We start from the raw sequence: 19,485 nt of genomic DNA, 5'->3' as shown, positions 1-19,485 counted from the left end.
TACGATATTAGGCGTAACACAGAGAAACAGAGTCGAGACGATGTCGAATAGGAAGAGGCGGATGCTCGGAGGGGAATCGTGGCAAGGCGAAGAGGAAGAATCGGGCTGAATGGAGGAAAGGGAAAAGCGAGCAGATCTAGAGTGGGAGGGCGAAGTTGGACGGGATCGAATGCAGAACTGAGAGGCGATGTGGAGGGGTAAGCGATGGTGGCGAAGGGGACATGCGAGCTTTAACAAGAGCATCCGTAAGAAGATTCGGTATCTTGAGCGTTGATTCGAATGGGGTCGGGGTAGTCGGAGAGTCTGCAGAACAATCCCGCTTCAGTACGATTCCCTACTCAATCCATGGAAAGCGAGAGAAGACTCACAGGTCTGCCTCTGCTTCTTGCTGTAGAGCGTTCGCGCAAGCAGCTTGGAAACCTTGTTCAACATTTGTCGCTTCTTTCGCCGAAGTCTCGAAGTAAGGGATGTTGCCCTTTGACTGGCACCAAGTCATGGCTCGTTTCTGCGAGACCATTCGTTTCGAATCTTCAACGTCGATCTTGTTTCCGATTACGACGAAGGGGAAGTTCTCCGGGTCTCGAGGGGAAGCCTACTCGGACACGCAAATACGCGCGTTGTCAGCACTGATTGCTCAAGACAGGAATGTGGTAGGAGACAGACTGACCTGGATTAGGAATTCGTCCCTCCAACTGTCGAGAGTTTCGAAAGATTTCGAAGAATTGACGTCGTAAACCAGAACGCACACATCTGCGCCTCGGTAGAAAGCTACCCCGAGGGATTGGAATCGTTCTTGACCTGCCGTGTCCCACAATTGCATCGTGACCAATCGGTCGTCGACCATGACTTCTTTCGTCAAGAAATCGGCTCCGATCGTCGCTTTGTATTGGTTCGAGAACCGTTTGTTGACGTATTGGTTCATAAGGGAAGTCTTTCCGACACTGTAGGAATCATCTAGGGTGAGCAGGAGGCTCTCGAGAGAGGGGAAAGGAGGAGAGGAACCGACCCAGAGTCGCCGAGAATGATGACCTACAGATCGAGTCTCGTCAGTACATGTGGTGGTGTCTCATGCTGATCGCAGTGTACTCACCTTGAGGAGAACCTTTCTACGGGAAGCCATGGTCGATTGAAGGGAGGGGTTTAGGTGGGGGATTTAAAGGGTTCGACGCGGAAGTATGGAACGCTGTTATTGTCCCGTGTAGCTAGAATGGCTATCGGCTGAACTGGGAGCGATCGGGTCGAGAGAGTGTGTGAGGTGAAGGGAGAGAGAGAATTGACGACGCTGCGCCGAGACGGCTCTCTCACTGAAAGATCGCCAAGAATTGTAAGCAGTGAAATACACTATTACAATACACTCTGACATGCAAGTGAATATTCTCGACGCGATGGAGAACTCTCGAAAGGCGAGGATTTTCGAGACCTGTTTTTTCATCTTTACTGTTCAAACTACGCCTCACCATGTCCTCTGACGGATTCCTACCAGCATCTGCTACCTCCTCGAAAGCTCGCAAAGCCGCCCTCAAGTCCGGCTCAGCTCCTGCACCTGCAACAAGCAAGAAATCTTCAAAGGGAAAAGGCAAAGCGAAGCAATCCTCTACCTCTCACCTGCTGTCGACCCAGCCGAATCAAGCGCAAATAGATGGAGACGATGTCATGACCGAGTTCAGTGAACGAGTAGCGTTGGATGATGGAGTCGAAAGGAAAAAAGTTCAAATCGCCTCAATGGACCAAGACGGAGAGGGAGACGCGATGGAAGAGGAGGAGGAGGACGATGCGATCATGATTGATCCTTCTCAGCTACCAACCCCGGTCACTCGTACACCAATCTCCCAACTCGAACAGCAAGAAAGCACAGCCACAAACCCAAATTCCCTCTCTTTCGCTCCCGTATCCCATCATTCGAACGCCGGTCTCACTCAACGAAGAAAAGTTGGAATCCCTCCTCATCGAATGACCCCGCTGAAGCGAGATTGGATCAAGATTTATACCCCTTTGGTCGAAGAATGCGGTTTGCAAGTCAGGATGAACGCCGGAAAACGACAGATCGAGATGAAGGTAAGTCTATAACCTGTTCATTCTCACGTGGCAGCGTTGCAGAGAGCTAAGCTCGCGGCACTTTGTGACGACAGACTTCGAAACATACCCCTGGACCTTCAGCTCTCACTCGTGCAGTCGATTTCCTTTCCGCCTACGCTCTCGGTTTCGCAGTCGACGATGCTATCGCAATGCTACGTCTCGAAGAGCTTTACATTGTGAGTTCCATCGATTCATCGACTTTCGAGAGACCTCGTATTGATGCTTTTCGAATGTCGGACTTAACAGGAAACTTTCGAAGTCAAAGATGTAAAGACACTTCACGGAGATCACTTGTCTCGAGCTATCGGTCGTATCGCAGGTCACGAAGGGAAAACACGTTTCGTTATTGAGAACGCTTCTCGAACTCGAATCGTTTTGGCAGATTCGTGAGTCTCCTCCGTCCTACGAATGAAATGAGGTTGAGCTGACTCGTTCTCCTCTCCAGGAAAATTCACATCTTGGGAACTTTCTCAAACATCAAGGTAGCAAGAGACGCCATTTCCGCTTTGATTCTCGGTTCTCCTCCTGGCAAAGTTTACGCAAACTTGCGCACCTACGCCTCGAGACAACGATCACGATTCTAAACCCGTCAAGCCGTATAGGGAGGGAGGAGGTTCAGGAGCGGATGGGATTCACGGTTTATTGATCATTACCCGGGAACAGGAGGGCGACCGTCGTCGTGTTCTCTCTCTCTGCTTTGTACTGTGTATTCTTCTCTGTTTCCTTGTTACATCGCTCATCGTTTGCTATTTCTATTCCGTTCTCCCGACTATTGCTCGAGTTTGACTATTCGAAACTCTCGCTTGCTTGCTCTGCGAGTCGAAGAACGCAGATCAGGCGCGCAGTGACACCGACATTTCCACATGATGAAGACAGGCGTGAAATTGAACAACAAGGCGGGAAACAGGTAGACAACAAAAGACGGAATTCAATCGAGGCATGATGACAGAGAGCTATGGGAGATGAATGCAGAAGAGAATAAATGAACAAAGAACACAGGAACAGAAGGGGTACAGCATCACACAAACTACTTCTCAGGCCATTCACTACTCAGACTCGTCCTCGAACTGCTTCCGACACTACTTCGATACTTTGGCGAATCGTGACTTCCACTCCCGTTGCTCTTCGTCGCCGTAGATCCCGTCGAAGATGCAACCCTGTTACTGAAACCAAGCCACCCTGCTGTCGAGCTCGAAGCGCTAGCGGCAGGATGGCTCTGTTCAAAACTCGACATGCTCGAACGATTCTGAGGTCCCGAGACATTCGAAAAGCGAGTCATCGACGAAGAGTTGAAAGGAGTTGGACCGGAATGACTCGTTGGGGAAAGAGGTTCGGCGGGACTAGCGAGGTTGATCGGGAAGCTCGAAATCGGGGGTAAACGAGGAGGTCCGGCTTGTGACGGAAAGCTGGATCTGAAAGGACTGGACGGAGTCGAAGAGGAGGTGGAAGCGCTGATGGGTGTCATTAGAGCCTTGTCGGCCTCGGAACTCGCTCCTCCTCGGGGTTTCGAAGGGAAAGTCGATTCGCCAAATACGCTTCGGAGAGGTGGAAGAGTTGAACGAGGAGGGAGAGACCTTCCAGCCGGTCTGTACGCCATCGCTTCCATCGCAGCGTCGAGAACATCGGGAGAGGTTTCTCGTAATGGAGACATGGGTTGATTCGGAAGTTGACTCGACGGAGGCTCGAGAGGCGGAGGGTGATACGCGAAGGGTGACGTCGACGTCGTGGGGATCTGTTCCGATTGAAGAGGAGGAGATTGAGGTCCAGAAATTCGGAGTCGCTCGAACGAACTCGAAGGCGGAGGCGAGAAGATCGCTCGATTGAAGACGGGTGCGCCTGAAGTTGAAGATGCCGCCGGCTGAGACGTCGAAGGTGGATAGTTGAAAGATTGTGAAGCTTGCTGCCGAGATGGGGGACCAGAAGGACCGTTCAGGAGGGCTGAAAGCGAAGGAAGTTTGACATCCCCAACCGAGCTAGTCGTCGACTCCGTACGAACCCTTGTCGAAGGCGCGCCAGAATGTTGATCTCGAGAGACGTGAGGGAAGTAGAGTTTCGAAGGGAACGTGGACGACTTGTGAGTCTGCGGAGTTGCGGAGGCGGAAGAATGCGATTGATGAACCGGCGGAGGTGCTGTCTGATTCGAGGGGAACGGAGATCGGTAATGCGAAGCTGAAGAGTACGGGCTGACATGAGTCTCCTCTCGTCTGTTTCCGCCTCCTCCTATCGAATAATTGGGATTGACACCCGAGGCTGCCGAAACGAAACTGGTTCGACTCGCGAGAGAATCGATCGAAGTTTGTCGCGAGAGATCCGGGCGCGATTGCATCTGATGTACCGAGAGTTGCGAACTGGTAGGTCCCGCGCTGGTAGGGAATGGACCCGGATTCGAAGCGCTGCTGAAGCGTTGTTGTGGCTGTTGTTGTTGCTGAAGGTGAGGAGGGACTTGACCAGGGATAGGATATCGATGAGCAGCGTAAGGATCGCTAGTCGGAGGACCGTACGGATAATGAGGGTGAACAGGGATTCCATGACCGAGAGGCAGCGAGTGATTCGAAGCATTCGTCGGCATCGAGGACATGTTGGCGTCTTGAGCTTCTCGATCTCGTAGGCGTTTTTGTGATTGACGACGCTACATCAGAGCCAGCAGAGAGTCAGCTTGTCGTGCGGTGACGAGAAAAGGTGGATTATCTCACGTTTTGAAACCAAATTTGAACTCTTCTCGCGCTCATTCCGATTTGTGCACCGACTTCTTCACGAGTCTCGGTTGATGGGAAGCGAGTCTAGCGGTCGAAAGAAAGAGACGAGAGAAAGGTAATCAGCGATCTTGTTCATCGGACGAGAACAGACATCGACGTACCTTTGCGAGCAAAGCATTGAGTACAGCGGTTTGCGCAGGAGTTGTTAACGTCCTCGAGCGTTTCTTTGCCGGTTCCTTCTCGCCCGATCCAGCTCTCGCTTTACCCTTCGACTTCGTACTCGCTCCCGTTTTGTAAGTTGCGATACTAGCTCCATCGTCGTCGTCGAATTCGTCTTCCTCCTCTCCATCTTCTCCTTCTCCGTCTCCCTCGTCCATCGCGACGTCTGCCGGAGAGGCAGGCTGCGAATTTGTAACCGATTCGATCTGACTCGTTCTGTTCCTGCCCTCTTCGGTTTCCGCAGACCTGGCGTTATGAGATATCTCTCCTCGCCGATCTGAATTTCCCGAATACTCCTTCGTGCCTCCCGTCACGATATCCTGACCCCATATATCGATCACTTTCTCCCTCTCTCTTTCTATCCTGACCAGTTCACTCGCTGCGTCCCAGTTCGTACGATCTGCAGTCTCTCGATGCCTTCGTTTCGTGCCGTGAGATCCTCCTCCTCCTACACTCTTGATCGTCGGGGTCGCAGAAGTCGAAGAGCCCTCGCGAAGACTAGCCGGGTTGGAGCGGTTCAAGAATTGGCTCGAAGATAAGGACGTGGAAGGGAAAGGACCATGAGAGGCGAGAGCGTATTTCGCGGCTCGTTGTCGTTGTTCGAGTTCCTGGTCTTCTTCGTTCGAAGTCGATGTCGAAGAAGGCGAACCGACTTCTGCTGCTTCTCGGGGATAATTGGCACCATCTGTGGTGGAAGAGTTGAGGATAGCAGAGTGTGCGTCGGGTAGAGGGGGGACGGGAGGAGGAGGAGATCCTAGTCGAGCGGCTCGCTTTTGATCGCGTTTCGCTTTCGGAACTGAGGGGAAGAAGTGGGAGGGAGCTGGACCAGGTAGAGCGTTTGGATTTCCGAAGGCGACTGTCGTGATGTCCCTAAGTGAGCCTCTTCGGATTCCATCAACGTGATCTGTCGTGAATTGATGGTGAGGGGAAGGAGCTGGAAAAGGAGAGGTTGAGGAGGAAGAGCCGATCATGCTGGAAGGAAGCTCGCTTGCAGCTAGATGGGCGATAGAGGACTGTCCTCTCTCTCGTCCTTACTTGCGGGAGGGCGAAAGGAAATCGAAATTAGAGGCACACGCTTGCCGAGTGATGATCGAGAAGATTGGGGAGATTGATAGTGGATGATAGAAGGAATGGACGTGTCGACCGTTGAATGGCGATATGAGTGTTTCTTTCGAGGTGTTCACTTCAATGTAGAGTAGCGTCTTGGACGCAGAGGGGCAAGAAGTGAACTTCGAGAGAGACTCTCAAAATGAATCGATCCAAGGTCTAGCCTCCTCAACTTTCGAACGCTTCGCGCTCTGGTCCTTCTCGATTCTTCTCTCGCTTCTGGTAATGGGGAAAATTACTCAGCGATGAAGAGACTTCGGCAATAGCGAACAGGCAATCAAAGGAGGAGGAGAAGAAAGGAAAAAAACGTTCAGCTAGGGACTTTCGCAAGCTCTTCAGTCGCTTTGACCCGCTGCCGTATCGCTCGCAGATATCGCTCGCTCGTGAGCAAAGTCAAATCCCGCTTCACTGTCCCTGAGGAATCTGTCGATAGTGAGAGCCGCAGAGTAGTTCTTCCCCTGAGATCCGTTAAGCTTTCAATGCCCGTTTTTCATTTTGGCGTATGAATCTTGCAATTGTGGTTAGCTCGTAATGTTTACCGGGACGATGAGCCAGCAGTCCACGAGAGTACGAATCTCTCAAGCCCTGCGATACAGCAGGTACCGGCTCTGGCCCAGCGCTCAACTCGAGCATTACGTACGTCCCGGGCTCTGTCGTGACAAGGAGATGAGTACTTTGGCCTAGCGTCATTTTCCCAATTCATCCACGGCGAGTCGGCGACATTGTTCACTCCCCTTCTTGCGAGCTCAGAACGATATCATCGCGACGGGCTTTTCGTTCCGGCGCTACTGTAGCCTCGTGCACCACGCATTCCGACGGGAAACACGGTCAGCTCCCTCGAAGCATCTGACTCGCAGTCTGGTCGATATGTACGCGGGGAGGATGCGCGAGAAAGAGACAGAGGAGTTCACAGATCCGCGATACGAATGAGTGCGTTTAAGGTTGCGCGAATCCTGCGAGCTTTCTCTCCTCTAAGCTCAGGAGCTGGAACAGGTCCCTCGCAAGTCAAAGTCCAAGTGCTCCCGACGGTACCGCCTGTTGCGAACCGGGAATGATCCAATGCGCGAGGAAGTTGATGAGAAGGAGGGTTGTGCGCTCGGTCCATCGCATCATCTCTCGCAAGGTCGTTGATACGCTCAACCAATTGTTCGAATAGAGAGGACTTTGTGCAATGCGAGGAACTAGAGTTTGATAGTGAGTAAGAAAAGAATGACGAGAATAACGAGGAAGGAATGTCGGAGAAACGAAGGAAAGACGAAAGGAGAGAGAGAGATTGAACAAGGAAGTGTCTGTGAAGTGAATAGGGGAAGAGAGGATGGGGAGGATAGAGAGGATAGATATGGGAAAGACGAAGGAGAGGAAACGAAATTAGGCAAAGACGGCGAGAGCTCCCGCGCCGAGGGCACCTACGACAACGGCGCTGAAGCTTCCCATCATTCCTCCTTCGAGAGAGACGCCTCGTCCTGCGGTACTCGAATCCTTGCTCGAAGTAGAAGATCCAGATGCGAGAGCTGATTGGTAACCGATAGTGCTCGTAACGGAAGCTCCGGATGAGATACCAGTTGAGAGAGGGATCGAGAGAGGTGCGTCGGTAGAGACCGCCGTAGGAGCTGCGAGCGACATCGTCAGAGTGCCGGAAGCGAATTGGGCGAAATTCTTAACGAGAATAGGGAGGTGTGAGTTGACGCTTCACGACGAAGTAGATGACAAGAGATCGAACATACAGGATAGGTGTACTGCTTCTCGACGTAAGGTTGAGTGTTGTTGTAGCAGACGGCAACGGGAGCTACATGCTTGAACGCCTGTTGGATTTGAGGGAGGTTCTTCTGCCCGAGCGACATCGTGTCGTTGTTGAGTTCGTGAGTGAGCACTGGAAAGAGTGATCCCGCGTCAGTCATGCCTCGCGATAGCAAGAAGGAGGAAGAAAGAAAACTCGCCGATTGTTCCATGGGTGCTATAGCTTCCATTCGCTTGTTTCGCCAGAATATCATCCTACGAGTGCAACGCAGGTCAATAGAAGTTCGCGGCAGGTCCAGAGCGAGACTCACATAGTTTGCCTGAACTTTCGCCGCACCCAATGTCGCGACCTCGTAGTCGAACGTGTTGTCCTCCCAGATAATCGTTTGCAGCCCTAGTGATTGTGCAATGTAACGAACACGGTCGTCAACATCTCCGTAGGGCGGCCTCCAGCATTGAACAGTGACTCCGATCACATCTTTGATCGCTTTCTTGCTGTAGTAGAGTTCGGCAAAGACTTCTTCGTTCGAGAGCGAAGTCATGTAGCGATGAGACCAGGTGTGGGCGCAGCTATCGAGGGAGTAACAAGGGAGTATCGAGGGACAAACGCAAAGTCAGTCTCTCTTTTCGTTTTCGCGATGACTCGAAACCCAATATACTCACATCTCATGCCCGTCTGCTAGCCCACGCTGAGCTTCGAGAGGCCAATCGAGGGTGTTGGACCCGATGTAGAAGAGTGTAGCTAGAGTCGGAGGTTACGACAGAAACCCGTTAAAACGCCGGTTGAAGTCGAAATCGAGGGAGATCAACCACACTCACCTTTGAGCTTCTGTTGCTCGAGGAAGTCGTAGTAAGCATTGTGACTGCAGTTGGGTCCATCGTCGAGAGTGAATCCCCAGGTTTCCGGCTCGGGACACCTTGTAACATCGGGCTGAATCCCCTTTGCCTTCGGAGTTGTACATTGCTTGTAGGTCCACCAACAATCGGGATCTTCGACTCCGTTGTCTAGTAACGTAACGAGAAACCAAGTCAGTTTTCGCGAAGAAGGAAGAGAGGAGCGAAATAATTTGCAACTGACAGGTTACGCCAGTGAAATCTCCAGTGGGCTACAAGAAGAACGACGGAAGAATATCAACTCAGTGGTTCTGTCGAGACGCGAAAGAGGAGAAGCAGACGAACGGTTCCTTTTGGCTCAATTTTTGGAATAGAACCGTTGAGCGTGTTGAAGAGAGCTGAGACTTCCGAAGTGGCAGTACTATTGAGGAGGAGGAGACAGGAATTATGTGAGCCTCGAGCAGTCAAGGGCGAGGGCCTGGAAGAAGAGCGAAACTCACGACAAGTTTGCGATTTGCCAAATTGGAGGGAACACCTTTTGCGCTTGCTGTACATGCAATCGGGGTTTTCGATCAGCCCAGAGTCCGGAGCATCCTCAGCAACAATCTCGATGCTTACGAGAGCCGCAACCGGAGGGTAACTACAGATCAACAGGATCGTTCGACGTTTTGTCAACTTTCGGTCAACTGGCGCTTTCGAGATCATGGGCTCACCTGTACGGCAGACACTCTTGAGCAGGGTTCGTGATCTGAGCGGCAGAAGCCTCGTCTGTACGAGTAGGAGTCGGAACTGTCGATGGCCGAAACAGATGCCCAAATTAGTTTTGCCTCCACCGTCGAACGCGTCTTCCTCTGAGGGAGGCAAAAGGACCCACCAGTGTTCGCTGCAGAAGCAGGACCCGTGTTGGCACCAACTGAAGCGGCGGCAGACGATACAGCGGCCAATCGATGTTCGGCGCGTTTACGAATCACTTGGAAATCGGCTTCGGTACCACAAGCTGAAACGGATAGAGCACCGAGGGCGATGGCGGCCAAATACGTAGCTGTCGATCGCATCTTGAGGTTCGTCGGCGTGTTAAACGAGAGAGAGGAGACGAAGAAGGAGATGAAAACACGACGCTAAATCTGTCTGCCGACATTCGATTTCCAACGCCCTCATTTCTGAACTGCGTACACATAACTCTTAAGTGTACAGTATGTTTCGCCTTTTCTGTCGGCTACTCGTTGTCGTCGTCTGAGCTTTAGTTGAATGAAAAGTGGAGTGGAAGGAGGAGAAAGGCATTCGCGAGTTCGAAAGTCAAAAGACATGCAGAGGTTTTCTTGGCAAAGGGAGTCCCCTCGAACACGATCGCGAACGATTGCTGAGCTGCGGACAGATGTATACTGGTACGAGAACGTCGTTGTCCAGGCATCTTCACAATAAGAGCAGCCGGAAGAAAAAAAGAAATTGAGAAGTTTTCTCGCGTGCGAAGGTTTGTGCTTTCCTCGATCAAACCAGCGTCGTTAGGCAAAGTCGCACTGCTAGACGAGAAGCTGACCTCTACACTGTCGCTTCAAGCATGTCCGAGGACCGAAAGGCGGCGTGAGTCGTTTAGGTGAGCGATTTTCGAGGTTGAGTCTCTCGCGATGTCGATAGAACCGATACAAGCCTTGCGATGATATAAGCCTTGCGATTGTAGCAACATTCTTTCATACCATGTCGAAGTCTTACGAGTCGTCTCCTTGCAGACTCTACCAAACCTTCCACCAGGGTTTTTCCTCTCTTTCATCCGTTTTCCGCTCTATCATGCCCGTCACTCGCCCAATCGGTCCCCTCCGGGCGTCTTCAAGCTCGCCTTCTAGTTTCCTCACTTTATCACCCAATAGCTCGACCTGTTGTTCCCTCTTGAGCGTCATGTAGGCCAATTCTAGAGCGTAGTAGACGATGCTACCGAGGGCGAGACAGTGGAGCATCGACGGCACGAGTGCGCGATAGAATACTGCAGTTGCAGAAGGACCAGCTGGACTTGTTGCTGACGATTCCGGAGAGGCTGTTGTTGATCGTCGAGGGAGAGAAGTCGAGAGGAATTTGCGAAAGAAGGGAGATCGGATGCTGAGCGCGACGTTTGGCCGGCGTGCAGGGCTATGAAAAAGAATCGACCTGTGAGCACTCGAGCGAATTGATTACAGAACAGAGACGTAAAGGACTCCTCACGTAGCTATCCGAGATGCGAGAGGAGTTCGGGCAAACATGTTGAGTGAGGGTGAATAAGACGAGACGGAGGTTTGGGGTTTCCTCGATATGTGCTGTCTATACTCTGCTCAGCACTACAACTGCCCGTCAGCGAATGTTGAAGGAAAAGGTTGGCGACGGTGGAGGGGAAGGCGAGAGGAGGGGAGAGCTTGAGCGAAACGACTTACGTTCAACGCGTACGAGGCTACTAGTAGGCTTCTTCTGTGACTTTGGGATATTCTTCGTTGAAGCTGGTGAGAAGTAGCGAGCAAAGGGAGGTCGAAATTGAATCTCATCTCCTTCGCTTCTTCACCTCTGTATGGAATCCCTTCGCGACCGTGTGATGCTTCTGCAGTGTGTAAAGAGCTTGTACGAAGGTGTCTTTACGGTTCCCGTCTTCCCTGATGACGAGAAAAGCGCGATCATCCAACTCTTCCCAACCTGTAGTCCGCTCAAGTCTCTCCTGTTACAGTTTAGTGTAGTAAGATTCGGCGGGAGGTCCTACTGTACAGCCTACTGGACGGTTCGGCCTAGAGTGCTGTGCTTGTGAATTTGGCCTCGCGCCGCCAAGCTTTTTGAATCGAATTGGTCGCGTTTGCCCTCTCCCTTTCATCTCTCCCAACAGCTCAGCACGACAGCGACCCATTCAGTTGGAGACTCTTCATCAAGACCCCGTGCTCCAACCCTCACCAAAACCCCTCGTTTCGCCGTTCCAACAATCGCCCATCCTTGAGTCCGAATCAGAAGATCGAATAACAGCGAGGAAACATGGTCGCTACCAACTGTATCTTGCTACTAGCACTCTCGGCGACGGTTGCTCAAGCTCATCTCGCCCCGGAAGTCCGCCCTCGACACCTCGTTGAACGTCAAGCGGTAGCCAGTTCCTCCTCGACCCGGGCCTCTTCAACTCGAACTAGATCTGCAGCGACTGGTGCTACTGCAGCCCCTACCGGCAGTGTCGCTTCGAGTCCTCTCGCTTCCTTGTGAGTTTCGTCTTCCATTCCCTTTCTCGAGTCCTTTTCCGCTCAGTCCCCTCTCTACCCCGCTTCCCTTTCATCTCGATGAACGCGTATTGACAACTCCTTGCGCTTCGTCATGAGTTCAGATCGAAAATCGGAACCGCTACAACCGCCGAAGCGACTCAACCTCTTCCTTCAACTTTCCAAGCTGGAGCGACTCCTCCCGTAGCTCGCGCTCCCAATCTTCCCTCGAGTGAGCCCTTAACGATTCTTAGAGTCTTGACTACTTAGCTGACAAGGTTTCCCTCGTGCAGTCGCTACGTTGAACCCCGCCAACTACCCTGCCCTCGATCGAATCCCTCCTATCGATTCTCCCGAAGTTCAACAATGGATCAAGGAAGTCGACCTCTCACAAGCTCCCAACATTCCTTTGACTCAACTCGGTGCTTGTTCAAATGCGAGCAACTCGCAAGCTGTCACGGACGCGGCAAAGAACGGATGGTGGACCTGTGGCGCTCACACCCGAGCGACCGACGTTACATTCTGTCCTAACAAGAATGACTGGGGGCTCAGTTTCGACGACGGACCCTCACCTTACACTCCTCGCTTACTCAACCTCCTCGAAGCTCAAAACCTCAAATCAACTTTCTTCATTGTCGGTTCGCGAGCGATTTCGAGGCCGGAAATGCTTCAAACTGAATACATGTTGGGTCATCAATTGAGTGTACACACCTGGGCTCACAGTACTTTGACCACTCTCACGAACGAAGAGATCGTTAGTCGAGTCTTCATGCGATGGGCCATCTCACTCCGAAACGAGAACTAACAACCGTATTCTTCTGCAATAGGTCGCTGAACTCGGTTGGACAAAGAAGGTCATCCAAGACATCACTGGTGTCACTCCCAACACGTGAGATCATTCTCTTTCCCGTGCCGTTTGCCTCAAGCGTGCATCTTTGCGAAAGAAGTAGAACTGACCCATTTTTTGTTGTATCAATGATGACCCACAGCATGAGACCGCCCTACGGAGATATTGATGACCGTGTTCGTTACATTTCCATGAAGATGGGATTGCGTCCCGTCATCTGGACTTCTTACAACGGTCAAACTTTCGGTACGAGATCCCCCTTCGCCTAGCTCACCTCAAGTGCAACGAGCTGACGAGGCTTCGAATGATTAGATACTCGTGATTGGCAAATCGGAGGAGGAGTCGTTAACGCAACCGACGCGTACATGAACTTTGAAAGGTTCTTGTCGCAAGCTACGACTGAATTGGATACTGGATTCATCGTTCTAGCGCATGATCTCGTAAGTCGCTTGGATGATCTTCAGTGGTTTCGCTATGTATTGACGAAGCTCGGCGCATTCGCTCTCAACAGTACCAACAAGTTCGTCTCGATTCACGTTCTACTAAGTCTCCTTTTTTCATTCCGAAGCTAATCCGCTCTTGATAAAAACAGTCCGTCGATCTCGCTGTCGATTACATCCTTCCGAACGTCATCAACTCTGGTCAATTGCACATGAAGACGATCGCCGAATGTTTGGGAGAAGGATTAGCTGGATCTTGTAAGCACCCTCTGGCTTCGCGCTCTTCGGCCGCAATCATTGATACTTAGTTGTTCTCGTATGTTGCAGACGTTGAGACTGCCCAGAATTCGACTACGACTGCAGTCCCCGTTCCTGGATCTTCCGGAACTGGAACGGTCGCCAATGCTTCGCCCTCGTCGACCTCTGGCTCCCGTACAAACTCCGGTAGCTCGAGCCAACAATCCCAAGGTTCGGGTTCGAATGGATCGAACGGAGCTGGATCGAGATACTCTACCGGATTTGCCCTTTTGGCGGTTTCCCTCGTTTTCATCTTTGCGGCTTAATGAGACCGCTGATCGACTGTCCTCACTACCCTCCTCTTCCGTCTCCTCTTACTATCTCAATTGATATCTCGTTATTAAACTCTATCTGCATCTTCACGTCCTCCTCCTCTCTGAACACTGTTTGTCACTGTTTTCTGCTTCTCTCTTTATCCTCATATCCAACTTCGAACCTTCCTTCTTCTCCGTAGACAATTTGCTTTTCTCTCGGGTGCTATCGTATAGACACTCCCGTCTTTGCTTTTCTCATTTTGACTCGAGATGGACGATGAACCAGTGAGAGAGGAAGATACGACTAGCGTTTCAGCGTGATAGAGATGGAACAGAAGAGACATGGACGGAAACGCTACAGACATCAACCGTGACGAGAAAACAGGAGATAGGAATTACGACAAAAAAGGGAACAAGGGCGCGGAAGAAACAACTAAGAGAGGTTGAGCGTAAGATTGCGTAGATGTGAGGATGAGAGTGACTCAGAAAAGGTAGGCACCAGTCCAGACACCTGTGATAGAAGTTATACCATCAGCACAGGGAATCGAAGAGCGTGAAAGCTGAGCTCACCGTGAGGGAAGAATTCGTCTTGATCACGACGCTTCTCGTCTTGCTTCTCCCCATTCGGAGAGTAGTATAGTTTTTGTTCTTCAATCCAAGCGGCGTAAGCACGAGCGTCCTGTGAGCGGAAAGTTTGATCGTAAAGTCAGTCGCAAGAACACTCTGGACTTTTCGCTGGAAGTACGCTCACCCTTTCCCTCCTCGAGCGTGCTCGTTGTTCCTTCTCCATCTTCTTATTCGCCTTCTCCCTCTTCTCCCTCTCCTTACGATCGAGTTTGTGACAGCTCTTGACGAGTTTCGCTTCCAACTCGGCCCTGTCGTCGCTGTTCCTCCTCTTTAGGACATTGAACCAGTTCGATAGTGATCGGGGGGACGGGGAAGCGCCAGAGGTGGACGAATCGGTAGATTCAGAGTTCGATAAGAGAGGGAAAGAGAGTCGTTTCCTCGAAATGGGCCGAGTGGGGGAAACGACGAGCTGGGAAGAGTCTGAGTGGGAAGAGGAAGCAGAGATTGCGGGAGCGAGGACTGGGAAGAGCATGTTGGCGAGATGGAATGTGGCTTGAGGAGAGGAGAGTTCGAGTGGTGGGTGGAAAGAAGAAAGAGGGAAAAGGAAGTGAAGCGAAGTTCAAGAGACAAGAAAACGATCGAATTGGCTTCGAAGGGGTCCCCTAACTGAAGCAATCGATGGACCTCGTCTTGTCAAGCGTCTGGACCACGAAGTTCAGGGCGTGGGAAATTGAAAATCGCTCGTGGGGGGAAAAGACTTGAGAGCAGTCGACTGTAGACAAAGCTAACTTGGGGATGCCAGCGTGTGAGGTATAGAATGTAGCACAGGGCTCAAGAGGCTGCTCGAGGAAAAATGAGTCCGTGGAGATAGACCGGAGTTTCGTAAGTTGAAGACGATTGGAGCAGAGCCGAAATCGATGCGGGAGACTTCCGAGCACGTCAGACGGGCTCAGTCGAAAGCCATACTGGTCATTATAGCATACGCGGAGAGTATACCAGAATAGAGTGTGTAGCAGAGGAGAGAGAGAGGGAGAAAGGAGCGGATCTCGAAAGCCGTGAGAGACTTCGACTACCTCATCTCACCACATTCTCCCAAGATGCAGGCCGCGATTCGATCTACCGCTGCCCGAGCTGGTCGCCAAGCCCTTCAACCCCGTGCCATCGTCGGGTGAGTACCGAGTTCACGAGATCGCCCTTTTTACTCCCAACTCTCATCACTAACTCTCCGTCGCGTTCCTAGTGCCCGATTCCAATCGAGTCAACCTGCACCTGCCGCAAAGGCTTCGGCTTTGATCGATGCCCTCCCTGGAAACTCGATGGTGTCCAAGACCGGAATCGTTACCCTCACCGCTGCCACCTCGGCTGCCGCTATCTCGAACGAGCTCTTCGTTCTTAACGAGGAAGTCGTCATCCTCGGTTCTTTTGTCATCTTCCTCGGTTACGTCTCGTCCCTCATCCGCGAGCCTTACCGCGAGTGGGCCGACGGTCAAATCCAAGCAAGTTCTATTCATCTCTCTCCCTCCCTCTACTGCGCCAGGCTAACTAACCATGCATCATTGGGAAGTGTAGAAAGTCAAGGACATCCTCGGTTCCGCCCGTGCTGCCCACACCAGCGCCGTCAAGGAGCGAATCGGTTCCGTTGGAGAGATGAAGGATGTTGAGGGTCTTACCAAGCAACTCTTCGAGCTTTCCAAGGTATGTCTTATCGTTGTCTGAGTATCTGTTGAGGCGCGGAACAGAGGAGCTGACTCTGCTTGCACAATTCAACTATTTCACACAAATTCTCAATCTCATTCAATCTCCTTGACGACTTCGCATCACTCACTTCGCACCTCGCACCGATCGCAGCAAACCGCTGAACTCGAACACGAGACCTTCAAGCTCCGTCAACAAGCTGCCGTCTCTGCCGACATTAAATCCGTCCTCGATTCGTGGGTTCGCCACGAGGCTCAAGTTCGTGAGCAAGAACAAAAAGATCTCGTCGAGTCGGTCCTCTCGTCGGTTCAAAAGCAACTCGGAGACAAGAAGTTGCAAAAGGATATCCTCCTTTCCGCCGTCGCTGAAGTCGAGAGTAAGTCACTTTTTGGCATCACTCTCCTGCTTTGATTCCGATGAGCTGATTCCCCGCTCGCTTCCCTCTACCAGACCTCGTCAAGAACAAGGCTATCTAAATGAGCGGAATAGAGATGGAAGTCGGAGTAGGAGTGAACGAATGAAAGGAAGCGAAAGAGAAGAGAGGTAGAAATCAGTAAAAGGCGGCAGTTTATCGATCAGTGGCGGCTTTAGTTTTTCTTCTACGATAGATTCGGCGTGGAGGTGAACGTCGTGAGAGGGGGAGAGAGCTGGAGAAGTCGAAAGTTTTGAATCCAAATTTTATGAAAAAAGGCACGATATTTTTTCCTCTGTTGCCCGACTTTGTAGCGAAGAGCTGCTCGTGCAGTCATGCCCTGGGATCGCGCGAGAGCGACATTCTTGATCGGAACGCGATGAATTTTGTCGCGAGAATGGTCGAGTTCTTTCTTGCTTCACTCTCGCTCATTGGCTCTGTCGCGCGCTCGAAGCGATGCCAGTACTCGAATTCTCTCCTCCAGTACCGACTCAAGCGTCTCAGTCATCTACCTCTCCCTCGAAAAAGCAAGCAGATCAATCAACAAACCCAACTTCTCCCACAAGCAGCAACATCAAGCGGCAGAGTACTGACGGGTCGACAGAGGCAGCAGATAGGATGAGATCGATCGAACGGAGTCCAGAACACTTAACAGCGCGAGAAACGGAAGAGGAAGAGGAGGAAGAGATGGAACTCGCGAATACTCAGTCTCAAGAGCTCGAACCGAGGTTCAGAAACGACAGTGTACCTTCATCGGACATGCGAGAAGCTCAGAACGGCGTCGAGACTGAAGAAGAACGAGGGAACGACGGAATCGATTCAGATTCAGAGGAAGACGGTCCACCTCTTCATGGTCAATCTTTCCCCTGCGGTCTAGGCGAAACGACAACATACTGATCCCTTTCCACATGCGCCACAGTCGAAGTTCGATTGAAACCGAACTCGACGTTGAGATACGACGTTCTTCGAAGAATGTTGTACAATCACTTGAACGACGAATACGAGACTCTACTCACTCATTCGGAAGTACACGATTGGAGAGAAGTCGCCGTACTCGACCAGAACGTCGACAGGGTTTGGATTGGCGAATGTTGTGAGCTTTCTCTCCCAAATTACCTTGTAGAGATCAAGCTCAACGCCTGTTTCAACGCCGCAGCCTTACCAACTCAAGCCGTGCCTCTCTCTTCGGTCACACTCGAACTACATCTCTACCAACCTCCGTCCACTTCCGACATTACTGAATTCTCAACGAATCCTCAAAACGACGAAGATGGAGATTCGGACGTCCCTGCAGCATCCGTTCTGGAATTACCGGCACTGTCGCTCGAAGGTGTCTGGGATACGCTGATCTACGAAGGACAAGTCAAGGAGAAGTTGCTGGGCTACATTTACTCGACAATGCTGTTCTCGGATGCGAGTGTCGATTTCAACATTGTCACGTGGAACCGGTAAGGCTTAAAGGGTTCACAGTCTGAAAGTACAGGTAGACTTACTCCGTCCGTCCTCGTCGCAGAGTCGTACTTTTACATGGCCCTCCCGGAACTGGCAAAACTTCCCTCTGTCGCTCTCTCGCTCAAAAACTCGCGATTCGGCTATCAGATCGGTAGACCCTCACTCTCTTGCTTTCGTGTAAGAACACCTCAGGCTGATCAACTATCTATCTCATCGTACAGGTATGACCACGGCAAACTAATCGAAATCAACTCTCACTCACTCTTTTCGAAATGGTTCTCGGAATCGGGCAAACTCGTTCAACGGTTATTTGCTCAAGTTACGGAGATGGTCGATGATGAGAACTGTTTCGTCGTCGTTCTGATCGGTAAGTCTCTTGATCTTTCGATCCCTGTAGCGGAATCAGCAATAGCTGAGAACAGTGTGAATTCGTTTTGTCTCCAAATAGACGAGGTAGAATCGCTGACAGCGGCACGAGCGGGAGCCATGTCGGGGAAAGAACCTTCGGATGCCTTACGGGTGAGCTGCTTGCCTCTGCGCTCTCTCCTGATCAGCGACAGACCCAACTGATCCCGTGTTTGCTCGACTAGGTCGTGAACGCGCTTCTGACTCAACTCGACAAATTGAAGCAACGGAAAAACTGTCTAGTCATGACCACATCGAATTTGTCTTCGGCAATCGGTAAGTTGTGTTGACTTCGGAACTAGCTTTGTGGCGAGCTGAGCAAGTTTCTTCTTGCACTTCTTAGACAATGCCTTCATCGATCGCGCCGATATCAAACAATACATCGGATTGTAAGCTCGCACCTGATTCCGTTCTCGCTGCTCCTTCAGGCTCGCGCTGACCTTCAATTCTTGAAACTTGCAGACCGCCGACAGCCGCTGTATACTGGATCTTACAATCATGTCTCAACGAAATCATGCGAGCCGGTCTTATTCCTCCAGTCGTAAGTTTGTCAGCCAGCAATCCGCAAACTTCTTCCGATGCTGATCAAGCTCGTTCATCTGAACAGAATCTATTCGATTACAAGACTCTCCAATTACACAAGCCATCCTCGAGCGCAGCAAAGGAAGAGTCCCGACAAAGCGAAAGCAGCTCGGCAGCAGAAGGAAGAGATTGGCTGTGCAGTTTGAAACTCGAGAAACTGGCAGAGAAATGTCAAGTGCGTCGAGAACCTTTTCCCTCTGTAATTCTTCCCCGACAGACGACTGACTCACTCCTGCGACCGGGACCACTCGCACGTAGGGGATGTCTGGAAGAACACTGAGGAGGTTACCAGTCTTAGCTCATGCGCGACACATCGGTTTACACGGCGCCACGTCGTCCTCGAGAAGTAAGAGCCGGATGCCCAAGATGGAAGTGTGGTTAGAAGCTATGGAGAAATGCGTCGAAGAGGAAGGGAAGGAACTTGACAAAGTCTTAGAAGGAAATGATTGTTAATGCAGCATCGATCCTGTTGACGATGATTCTCGCTTCGCGATCCGACTGTCGTGCTCCATCGTCGCGGCTCATGTAGATGCCACAGAAGAGACCGCGGACTGGGGCGAGAGTAGAGCAACTTGTTATTGTCTCGCACGGACTCACTCACGTCTCTTAGCTCCTTACTCTCGGCTCGCCTCTTGCTTCGTGTTTCGTGGTTTGCTCATTCCCTTGCTCTGTAT

At 51.4% G+C, this 19,485-nt stretch overlaps 9 protein-coding genes across 9 annotated transcripts; 4 read left to right on the top strand and 5 right to left on the bottom strand.

Moving 5' to 3' along the window:
* Positions 1-230: 230 nt before the first annotated feature.
* Positions 231-1,120, bottom strand: YPT7 (Rab family GTPase YPT7; the record flags this gene model as incomplete). The annotated part of the gene is made up of 5 exons (XM_076629787.1): positions 231-303; positions 369-592; positions 668-941; positions 1,007-1,029; positions 1,091-1,120. The coding sequence occupies 5 exons, from the start codon at positions 1,118-1,120 to the stop codon at positions 231-233; spliced, it is 624 nt and encodes a 207-aa protein (XP_076490414.1).
* A 338-nt stretch (positions 1,121-1,458) lies between these two features.
* PNO1 (Pno1p) lies at positions 1,459-2,660 on the top strand (the record flags this gene model as incomplete). Its single annotated transcript, XM_076629786.1, has 4 exons — positions 1,459-2,055; positions 2,130-2,252; positions 2,323-2,462; positions 2,522-2,660. 4 exons carry the CDS (start codon positions 1,459-1,461, stop codon positions 2,658-2,660), a joined length of 999 nt encoding a protein of 332 aa, XP_076490413.1.
* Positions 2,661-3,103: 443 nt separating this feature from the next.
* JCM6883_006764 (uncharacterized protein) lies at positions 3,104-5,962 on the bottom strand (the record flags this gene model as incomplete). The annotated part of the gene is made up of 3 exons (XM_076629785.1): positions 3,104-4,705; positions 4,770-4,856; positions 4,934-5,962. 3 exons carry the CDS (start codon positions 5,960-5,962, stop codon positions 3,104-3,106), a joined length of 2,718 nt encoding a protein of 905 aa, XP_076490412.1.
* A 1,504-nt stretch (positions 5,963-7,466) lies between these two features.
* JCM6883_006763 (chitin deacetylase) lies at positions 7,467-9,724 on the bottom strand (the record flags this gene model as incomplete). Its single annotated transcript, XM_076629784.1, has 12 exons — positions 7,467-7,754; positions 7,823-7,968; positions 8,036-8,090; positions 8,147-8,405; positions 8,499-8,577; positions 8,655-8,840; positions 8,914-8,941; positions 9,015-9,090; positions 9,170-9,216; positions 9,288-9,309; positions 9,383-9,458; positions 9,544-9,724. 12 exons carry the CDS (start codon positions 9,722-9,724, stop codon positions 7,467-7,469), a joined length of 1,443 nt encoding a protein of 480 aa, XP_076490411.1.
* Positions 9,725-10,399: 675 nt separating this feature from the next.
* On the bottom strand, positions 10,400-10,900 carry JCM6883_006762 (uncharacterized protein; the record flags this gene model as incomplete). Its single annotated transcript, XM_076629783.1, has 2 exons — positions 10,400-10,790; positions 10,863-10,900. 2 exons carry the CDS (start codon positions 10,898-10,900, stop codon positions 10,400-10,402), a joined length of 429 nt encoding a protein of 142 aa, XP_076490410.1.
* Positions 10,901-11,648: 748 nt separating this feature from the next.
* Positions 11,649-13,710, top strand: JCM6883_006761 (uncharacterized protein; the record flags this gene model as incomplete). Its single annotated transcript, XM_076629782.1, has 9 exons — positions 11,649-11,863; positions 11,986-12,092; positions 12,154-12,614; positions 12,688-12,749; positions 12,850-12,953; positions 13,020-13,147; positions 13,219-13,227; positions 13,300-13,405; positions 13,475-13,710. The coding sequence occupies 9 exons, from the start codon at positions 11,649-11,651 to the stop codon at positions 13,708-13,710; spliced, it is 1,428 nt and encodes a 475-aa protein (XP_076490409.1).
* Positions 13,711-14,180: 470 nt separating this feature from the next.
* Positions 14,181-14,797, bottom strand: JCM6883_006760 (uncharacterized protein; the record flags this gene model as incomplete). Its single annotated transcript, XM_076629781.1, has 3 exons — positions 14,181-14,209; positions 14,269-14,377; positions 14,450-14,797. The coding sequence occupies 3 exons, from the start codon at positions 14,795-14,797 to the stop codon at positions 14,181-14,183; spliced, it is 486 nt and encodes a 161-aa protein (XP_076490408.1).
* A 565-nt stretch (positions 14,798-15,362) lies between these two features.
* Positions 15,363-16,436, top strand: ATP4 (F1F0 ATP synthase subunit 4; the record flags this gene model as incomplete). Its single annotated transcript, XM_076629780.1, has 5 exons — positions 15,363-15,433; positions 15,506-15,761; positions 15,835-15,960; positions 16,114-16,336; positions 16,411-16,436. 5 exons carry the CDS (start codon positions 15,363-15,365, stop codon positions 16,434-16,436), a joined length of 702 nt encoding a protein of 233 aa, XP_076490407.1.
* Positions 16,437-16,828: 392 nt separating this feature from the next.
* PCH2 (Pch2p) lies at positions 16,829-19,264 on the top strand (the record flags this gene model as incomplete). Its single annotated transcript, XM_076629779.1, has 11 exons — positions 16,829-17,225; positions 17,292-17,465; positions 17,529-17,820; positions 17,886-17,975; positions 18,046-18,191; positions 18,273-18,343; positions 18,415-18,505; positions 18,573-18,618; positions 18,692-18,770; positions 18,837-18,986; positions 19,070-19,264. 11 exons carry the CDS (start codon positions 16,829-16,831, stop codon positions 19,262-19,264), a joined length of 1,731 nt encoding a protein of 576 aa, XP_076490406.1.
* Positions 19,265-19,485: the final 221 nt, after the last annotated feature.

Source organism: Sporobolomyces salmoneus, assembly GCF_050403485.1.
Source record: "Sporobolomyces salmoneus JCM6883 DNA, S_salmoneus_JCM6883_v1_ctg6, whole genome shotgun sequence".
In the NCBI taxonomy this organism is placed as follows: Eukaryota; Fungi; Basidiomycota; class Microbotryomycetes; order Sporidiobolales; family Sporidiobolaceae; genus Sporobolomyces; species Sporobolomyces salmoneus.
This window is presented reverse-complemented; position numbering and strand designations above follow the sequence as displayed.